This window comes from Hippocampus bargibanti, linkage group LG10, assembly GCF_051943395.1.
Source record: "Hippocampus bargibanti isolate YZ-2025 linkage group LG10, ASM5194339v1, whole genome shotgun sequence".
NCBI lineage: Eukaryota > Metazoa > Chordata > Actinopteri > Syngnathiformes > Syngnathidae > Hippocampus > Hippocampus bargibanti.
The window spans coordinates 7,966,360-7,975,406 of record NC_142743.1 but is presented as its reverse complement, the minus strand read 5'-3'; the positions used below and the strand labels follow the sequence as shown (position 1 = coordinate 7,975,406).

Sequence of the window (9,047 nt, the reverse complement as noted above, 5' to 3'; positions counted from 1 at the left end):
CCGAAAAAGACGCCACCACGGGCTAGTGTTAAACCGAAGAGGACACAAAAGAAAATTACGGTAGAGCAGAATAAGGAGATCATCAAAAAGCACAAACGAGGTGTGCATTTTTGTGACTTAACATCCCAGCACTAGTATGCTAATTCGACCATTGCTACATGTGGCTAAGTGTGTTTCTGTGTACTCTAAGCAACGGTCTCAGGCAATAGAAGAGGTTGAAAAACTTCTGTTGAGTGTGAGTGAGGGTATTATCGCTGAGAAAGCACAGCTACTTCCCTCGGATATCATCAAGAGGCAACTACATGAACAACCACCACAAAGGTAAATAAAATGAGATTATTATACAGTACAGTTTATTTCTTTAACTACAATCCAATAGCACATTTATTATACATAAAATAAGGTATATTGTGTGTCGTTTTAAGGCTTATTTAGTAGAAAATTATGTTTTATGGGGACCTGGGAACGGATTATTCTAATTTTTAATGGTTTCTTATGGGAAATAAGTGTTTGGCAGACAAACTTTTTGCCTTACACACACTTTCTGGGAACCAATTAAGTTCGTAAATTGAGGTATCACTGTATTCTATGGGGCCTGCAATTTGAGTGGAAAATGACAACAATAGTGGCATTGGAGTGGACACATTTATGCACCTGTCTGGCAGTAAACGAGTTAATCAGTGCTGTACAGATGAGCTCAGAGAGGAGTTGAAAAGTTTATGAACTTAAATCTTGTAAATTCTACAATGTTCTGACTATCTAGAGCAGGGGTCGGGAACCTTTTTGACTAGGAGAGCCATAAAAGTAAAATATTTAGAAATGTTTTTCAGTGAGAGTCACACGCACGCGCGCACATACAAACGCTCGCGTGCGCGCGCGGACACACACGCGCGCACGCGCGGCCACTTTTCAACAAAATATCAGAATGTATTATTTAAAATAACTTTGTGATAGTACTCACCGTTAACATGGATGGTTTTCCGTTCCTCATGATTGGTAAAAATCCAGGCAAACGATCGGAATGAAATTCAATTTGCCGGTCCAGAGGCGAAGTTACTGCTAGCTAGCCTGCACACGGCTCATAAGCTTCCACACTTGCTATCTGCAATCTACTTCTCGCAGAAGTATGTTGATGCTAACGTTAACGTGGGGCTTGTTAAAATGTCACTGACATTCGACTGTTTCATCGATGGTATTGTTTCATTGCAAATTAGAATCAGAACATTTTCTCTCCTCTAATGCTCCGGTGCATTCACGCTGAAGTGCACTAGTTGGGCTCATTTAAAGGGGCGTTTACCTGTTTCAACATGACGGCCACTATCATCCAATCAAAATGGCGCTTTCGGCCATTCTCGGTCAGTGTCATCCAATCAAAATTGCGCTTTCCGCCAACTGCAGCCCCAATGGGAAATGAACGGCGAAAAAATGACAATATGTATTTCGTTTTATCGGCGAGCCATATGCAATCATCAAAAGAGCCATATATGGCTCGCGAGCCATAGGTTCCCGACCCCCGGTTTAGAGGAAAAGCAGTTGTTTATGAACATTCCCACTCAACGTGAAGATGAAAACATCTGCCCGATTCGCTTACGAAGGCACGCCATGTCCCCAGCGGTCTTATTTCTTCAGAGTTCATGATGAATGTCACACTGATGTTGGTGCTTCAACCCAAATGTTGCATCCTGTCTAACAAAGCGACGCTATTTTCGTCTTGGTTTGACAAGCAATGAGACGAATGGCAGATTTTAGGAATGACGGCATTGGCGTGAGGCACACGGGTGAGATGAATTAGGAAATGAGTCTTATCTGGGAACAAAAGCTACATGACGGAGCAAGTGCAGCCACAGCATTCCTTTAGCAGGGTGAAACCCGTTTTGGCCAGAGGAGATGATTTCTGCTGAGCCTTGATTGCCGCTTTCCTGCTCACAACTGCTGTAGAAAAGACACAAAGTATTTGTTCAAACGGATCAGCGGAAAACTGGCAATTTCACACTGTGAGAAAGTTATACCATTTTTCTGTCTCTGGAATTTGGATTTCAGGAAATCGGCCATTTCTTTATCTTCTTCTTGTTCCCTGCAGGTGAGACCTGTTACACACGTGCTACATCTCCCTCGGTTATTAACCCATTCACTGCCAGGTGATGTGCAAAAATGTGTCCACTCCTGTGCCGGGGTTTTTGTCATTGTCACTCAATTTGCAGGACCCACAGAATATCGAGGTTTAGGACTACATCAACATTCAATTCAGCATAAGAAACCTTAGACTGTCTTCTTTCATCATAAAAAAAAGAGTTAATTCCCAATTTATATGGGTCTGGATTTATATGAGCTTGAAATGGGGGCAGGTGTACAAAATACACTACAATACATACATATTGATTTATATATCACTTTAACAACAGCTGAAGCTGGAACAAAGCGCTAACATGGATAAAAGGGAAATGATACCCCCATGTGGGAGGGAAAACAATTGCCAGAGGCCATGGCCAGTGCTTTATCGGCACAACAACATAATAATACATTTAATTTATAAGCACCTTTAAAAACTCTCAAGGTCACTTTTGTCACAGGAAAAGTTTTTCTGTGGTTGAGCAGCAGCAGCTTCACACGCTTGTGATAGAACGCTAGCTAGCTAATACATAGCTCGTAGAAAGCTAGCCAGATAGACAGCTATATAGCCAGCCAGCTAATAGATAGCTACCTAGATAACCAGCCAGTTAGACAGATAGCTAATAGATAGCAAATAGATAGTTAGCATATGATAACAACAAACAACAACTGACGCTGTAACAAAGCGCTAACATGGACAAAAGGCAAATGCTGCCCCCCTTGTGGAAGGGAAAAACTTTGCCAGAGCTCTGACCAGCGCGTTACCGACACCCCCCATAAGAAAAAAAAAAAAAACAAATTTGGGACTGGCAGCGAATGAGTTCAAAGTCAGTTTACCCAAACTGGGTGGTCTGTTTTCGCATTGGCCCTGTTTAACCCTTTAGTGCACAGGTGCCAAAGTCAAGGCCCGCGGGCCACATCCGGCCCGCCACATCATATTCTTCGGCCCGCGAAAGCAAATCAAACTTGTTAAATTCCATGATGATTGCTAAAATCTGAGCCAAAATTTCATATTTTTGGATGTCAACCACAATAAAAGTCATTATTCTTGACTTCAGATTTGAAAACGAGTTATTCATTAATTTGCTGTGTGCTCTATATGTAATATTTGAAGGGATTTAAACATTGTAATGGGTTCCCCAAACTCATAACGGCCCTCGAGAGGAAACCATAACTACAATGTGGCCCGCGGCAAAAAATGACTTTGACACCCCTGCTTTAGTGGTTACTGCAGTGGACTATGAAACGGTACAGTTCCATCAATGGCGTTAAAAAGGTCAAAAGAACGACGCACGAAGCGAGATTCGAATGAACATCGACAAGATGGCCTTTCACCGCGTTCACATTTTATAACGCTGTCATTTGTGTTCTACTTCCTGCCTCTCACCTTTACCGTGACTCTTCGTGCAGGCACAACAACGCTCAACATTTGTCTCAGACACATTCTAAACCGAATTAGATTCCAAATCATCTTCTCCCAGGCGTCTCGCCACAGATGAATGACAGCTCTGACCTTTCCTCAACGGGCAAAAAAACTAAAAATGACTCACTCGGAATATGAGGCCCTCTCGCTCATTCGCTTGCTATCTCTCTGGCTCATCTATCTCTTGATTGATGTAAAAAGCTCACCTGAGTCTTTCGAACTCCACGTCATCCACCAGGAAGTCTCTGGTTTCCACCAGTTTATGGATTTGCTGGAGAAGTTCTTCTTCCCTTTGTCGATCCTCATCGGACTTGTCGTTGTCTACGTTAGAGAGTAGAAAAGAGTGACATTAAGTTTGTTTCGGTTTTGTGTGGCTTCTTCATTTTCACATGCATGATAAGAACAAGCAGGTCTAGGTCGAACGTAAATAATGTATTCCAGTGAGAATCGTTATATGGGCGGTTCAATGTGTTGCTCCACCGTTTTTGTTCTAATGAATAACAAATAAGAAATAACAAATGCTACTGTGAAATGTAAATGTCTCCACTGCGAGACTAATAAAGGCAAATCCATCCATCCAAATAATAAATAATAAATAATAAATAATAAATAATAAATAATAAATAATAAATAATAAATAATAATGGTTGTTTGTCTCTGTGTGCCCTGCGATTTGGCTGGCAACCAATTCAGGGTGTTCCCCGCCTGGTGCCTGAAGACGGCTGGGATAGGCTCCAGTGACCCCCCTGCGACCCGAATGAGGATACAGCGGTCTGGAAAATGGATGGATGTATAATAATAATAATAATAATAATAATAATAATAATAATAATAATAATAATAATAATAATAAAATAATAACAATAATAATAATAATACATTATTATTATAATATATATATATATTATTATTATTATATATATATATATATATTATTATAATATATATATATATATTATTATAATATATATATATATATATATATATATATATATATATATATATATATATCTATATATATATATATATATATATATATATATATATATATATATATATATATATATATATATATAACAATAATAATAATACATTATTATTATTATTATTATTATTATTATTATTATTATTATTATTATTATTATTATTATTATTATCATACATTTTAAATGTAAACAAACTCCCGACACGTTTAATGCGTAAAATTACTGTATGATGAAGTTAAGGATTCACATTCAACTGAAAGTAGACGCAATAAGATGAGATGATTTATATCTCGCAGAGTCTGATCAATAGCTCCTGTTGAGGTGACGCTTCGAACCTGGTAGTGAGACTAATTTTTGCAGCTCCTTCTTCAGCCGAGTGATCTCCTTGCACAGCTGAATGTCATCCATCCTTCAAAAGACAGTGACAACATTTACATTGTGCTCATGCTAAACGAGCTAGCTATCACTGGGTAAATTAAAAACAAACAAACAAAAAGCATGTCAAACTCCTACTTGACCACCATACATGTATCTGAGCTCTGACTCCCTGCGAACTAGAATGTCTCTGATGCGGTTGATCTTGAAAAGTTCACCCTCGATGTCGTCCACGGTGATGCTGGAGTCCGCCATGGACACCACGTCGCCCTCTGGAATAAAATAAAGGACTACATATTTATCCCAAAATATAAACTGACTCTCGTTTTGTTGTAACAACAAAAATAGCTTTTGAACCAAATACAAATTTCCCCATTATGAGACTATTAAAGGCTTTCTGATTGTGATTCTTCTGAAATTCTCAACCATGTTGAGAACATTATAATTTGCTAGGACTAAAGATTTGACACTCGTTAGCCCGATTTTTTAACTCCCTCCTCAACAAAGCAAGAATATGACTGTCATTCACAAATTTATTTGGGAATTGAAAATATGCCGTTTAGCGCCATTCCCGAATTTACGCGGGTCTTGTTGTTTCCTGCTTGGGTGCCGATAAAGCGCAGGCCATGGCCTCTGGCAATGTTTTTCCTTTTTCACAAGGGGGCAGCATTTCCTTTTTTCCAGGTTAGCGCTTTCTTCCAGCTTCAGCGCTATATAAACCAATATGTCCATATATATTGTATTGTTTTTTTTTGGACAGCCGCCTTCATTTCAAGCTCACATAACTCCAGTCGCATATAATTTAGGAATGAACTCTTTTTTTTCTGATGAAAGTCTAATGTTTCTAACACTGAATTGAATGTTTATGTAGTCATAAAACTCAATATTCGGTGGGTCCTGGAATTCAAAGGGGCAATGACAAAAACCCTGTGTGTGCGAGAGAGAGAGAGAGAGAGAGAGAGACACAGAGAGAGAGAGAGAGAGAGAGAGAGAGAGAGAGAGAGAGAGAGAGAGAGAGACACAGAGAGAGAGAGAGAGAGAGAGAGAGAGAGAGAGAGAGAGAGAGAGAGAGAGAGAAAGAGACTCTGCTGGCCCCCTGAAAAGTAATAGTTTTGGTGGTGCTAAAATTCTTCTCTGTATCAACCTGCCAACAAACACACATCACATATTCACTCACTGAAGAAGACACACCTGTGGAAGGTTAACATGAATGCAATTGAGGTTGAAAAATCATAGTAATGTGATTTAAGAGCAAAGACTCTACTGAACATTATATAACAAGACAACAAAAGACATGAAGGGATGATCTGTAGGCACAACATTGACAGAGCATGCATTTTAAATGAGAACACTGCAGTACAAGTGCATCGCTTCACCTGCTTTATAGCTTTCGGTGCTTCGCTGAGCACGCTCCAGCGATCCATACATATGGAAAGACTCTCTCTTCTTCTCCATCATTCCAGTTTCTTCTTCTTTCTGCTGGGATGCGCATACAGCGACAACCACAACAAAGACAAAAAAAAATGAAAACATGAAAAGCATATTGCTGAATTTTCACCGTCACTTACCACCTGCCGAAGTCACCGACCTGCAGAGGGACGAGATGCTCCCCGCATTCTCTGTTGGACGTGTGTGCGCAGCCGGATTGAGAACAACCTGTCAATCAAGTTAGTCACGGCACAGGGGCTACAACGTCACCTGGTGGTGGTGTTGTGATACACAGTCGCAAACGAGGTCATCAAGCTCCACCGTGGCAATCACATGTACGGTGCCTTGCAAAAGTATTCGGCCACCTTGAATCTTGCAGCCTTTCGCCATACTTCAGGCTTCACACACAAAGACATGAAATTACATTTTTTGGGCGAGAATCAACATGTGGGACACAATCGTGAAGTGGAACAACATTTATTGGATAATTTAAAGCTCTTTAACACATAAAAAACTGAAAAGCGGGCCGTCCAGTATGCTTCGGCCCCTTTACTTTCATTGCAGCAAACTCACTCCAGAAGTTCAGTGAGGATCTCTGAATGACCCAATGTTGTCCTAACTGACTGATGATAAGAAATAGAATCCACCTGTGTGTAACCTCAGGGTTCTGTTCGAAGTGCAGAGAGTATCATGAAAACCAAGGAACACACCAGGCAGGTCCCTGATACGGTTGCGGAGAAGTTTAAAGTCGGATTTGGATACAAAAATATTTCCCAAGCTTTAAACATCTCAAGGAGCACTTTGCAAGCCATCATATTGAAATGGAAAGAGCATCAGATCACAGCAAATCTACCAAGACCCGGCCGTCCCTCCAAACTTTCTTCTCAGACAAGGAGAAAACTGATCAGAAATGCAGCCAAGAGGCCCATGATCACTCTGGATGAACTGCAGAGATCTACAGCTGAGGTGGAAGAGTCTGTCCATAGGACAACAATCAGTCGTAAACTGCACAAATCTGCCCTTTATGGAAGAGTGGCAAGAAGAGAGCTATTTCTCAAAGATATCCATCAAAAGTCTCGTTTAACGTTTGCTACAAGTCACCTGGGAGACACACCAAACATGTGGAAGAAGGTGCTCTGGTCAGATGAAACTGAACCTTTTGACGTAAAATCAACACAGCTCATCACCCTGAACACACCATCCCCACTGTCAAACATGCTGGTGGCAGCATTATGGTTTGAGCCTGCTTTTCTTCAGCAGGGATGGTTAAAAAGATGGTTAAAAATGACGGGAAGATGGATGGAGCCAAATACAGGAACATTCTGGAAGAAAACATGTTGGTACCTGCACAAGATCCGAGACTGGCACGGAGATTTATCTTCCAACAGGACAAAGATCCTCAACATAAAGCCATATCTTCAATGGAATGGTTCAAAAATAAGCATCTCCAGGTGTTAGAGTGGCCAAGTCAAAGTCCAGACCTGAATCCAATTGAGAATCTGAAGACTGCTGTTCACAAAAACTCTCCATCCAACCGCACTGAGCTTGAGCTGTTTTGCCAGGAAGAATGGGCAAGAATGTCAGTCTCTCCACGTGCAAAACTGATAAAAACATACCCTAAGCGACTTGCAGCTGTAATTGGAGCAAAAGATGGCGCTACAAAGTATTAAAGGACAAACGACGTTGTGTCCAAGTTGTGTCCATAATTTCTAAAATCGCTTCAAATGACTTCTACTGAGCGTATTTTACAAAGATTCCACCACATATAGCTATATGTTACGTTTTAAGACCCGCGCTGAATATTCAGGAAGTCTTGTTTTTGAGTTGGTGACGAGTCCTCACGTCACGTCACTGAGGGAACGCCCCTGACTGAGAAAGGACACACTCTAGCAGTCCTTTTATCACGCCAATGAATTTTGTGGTACTTTGTTTGGTCTGAAAACTTCGTGTTGATCCGTATTGATGGCGAAATTAGAAGGAAAACACAAACATAATGCGATGGTGAATCGTTGTGTGTTGTGACAAAAATGTTGAGCCAATTTCCACACGGAGCTTTGTTGCCATCTTCTGCCTGTTTTGGGTGCGACATCCTCCCCCCCTCAAAATGACATGGACTAAATTATTTAATAGACTGCAAACATGTATGCTTTCCTCTTCAGAACTATTTGAATCATATTCATAACTGGATGAGTAACAAGAAGCATCTTTTCCGAATCTGAAGCCATTGTTTTGATTCTCGAGCAAGGCAAGACGTCTTGAGTGACACCACGAACAAGGGGGCGGGACCTTCTGAAACTGGCCACTTCTGGTTTCAATTTTTTGCAGTTTCAGCACACTTTAAGTCATTTTTATTGGTGTTTTGCATTTGACTAAAAATATCATACTGTGTGTTTTGGGTATTTTAGATGCTATAAAACGTTTTTCTGACGTCACGAAACAAAAAAAAAGTGATGTCGGTTGTCCTTTAACGCAAGGGGGCCGAATAACGCCCCACTTTACAGTTTTTTATTTGTTAAAAAAGTTTAAATTATCCAATAAATGTTGTTCCACTTCACGATTGTGTCCCACTTGTTGATTCTTGACAAAAAAAAACATATGTTTATATTTGAAGCCTGAAACGTGGCAAAAGGTTGCAAGGGCCGAATACTTTTGCAAGGCACTGTACATGTTTAGTCTCACGATTTGGTCGGGAGACTCCTGATTTTTAGCATAATACTCACTTTATA

The 9,047-nt window shown here is 40.3% G+C and overlaps 1 protein-coding gene across 6 annotated transcripts in view; it reads right to left on the bottom strand.

Moving 5' to 3' along the window:
- Positions 1–6,613, bottom strand: part of pik3r6a (phosphoinositide-3-kinase regulatory subunit 6a) — a 13,577-nt gene extending 6,964 nt beyond the window's left edge. The window contains exons 1-7 of one of the 6 annotated variants that reach the window (XM_089006473.1): positions 6,482–6,613; positions 6,270–6,369; positions 5,045–5,165; positions 4,854–4,927; positions 3,739–3,853; positions 2,010–2,074; positions 1–1,932 (exon numbers count right to left, since the gene is read on the bottom strand). The exon at positions 1–1,932 is cut by the window's left edge and continues 377 nt beyond it. In XM_089006473.1, coding sequence (XP_088862599.1) covers positions 1,820–1,932; positions 2,010–2,074; positions 3,739–3,853; positions 4,854–4,927; positions 5,045–5,165; positions 6,270–6,351 — 570 coding nt within the window. In that variant the 5' untranslated portion in view covers positions 6,352–6,369; positions 6,482–6,613 and the 3' untranslated portion in view covers positions 1–1,819. Of the gene's footprint in view, positions 1,933–2,009; positions 2,075–3,738; positions 3,854–4,853; positions 4,928–5,044; positions 5,166–6,269; positions 6,436–6,461 lie in introns of those variants that run through there. The other 5 variants (XM_089006471.1, XM_089006472.1, XM_089006468.1 and 2 more) reach the window with 5 other exon arrangements.
- Between the last annotated feature and the right edge of the window lie 2,434 nt (positions 6,614–9,047).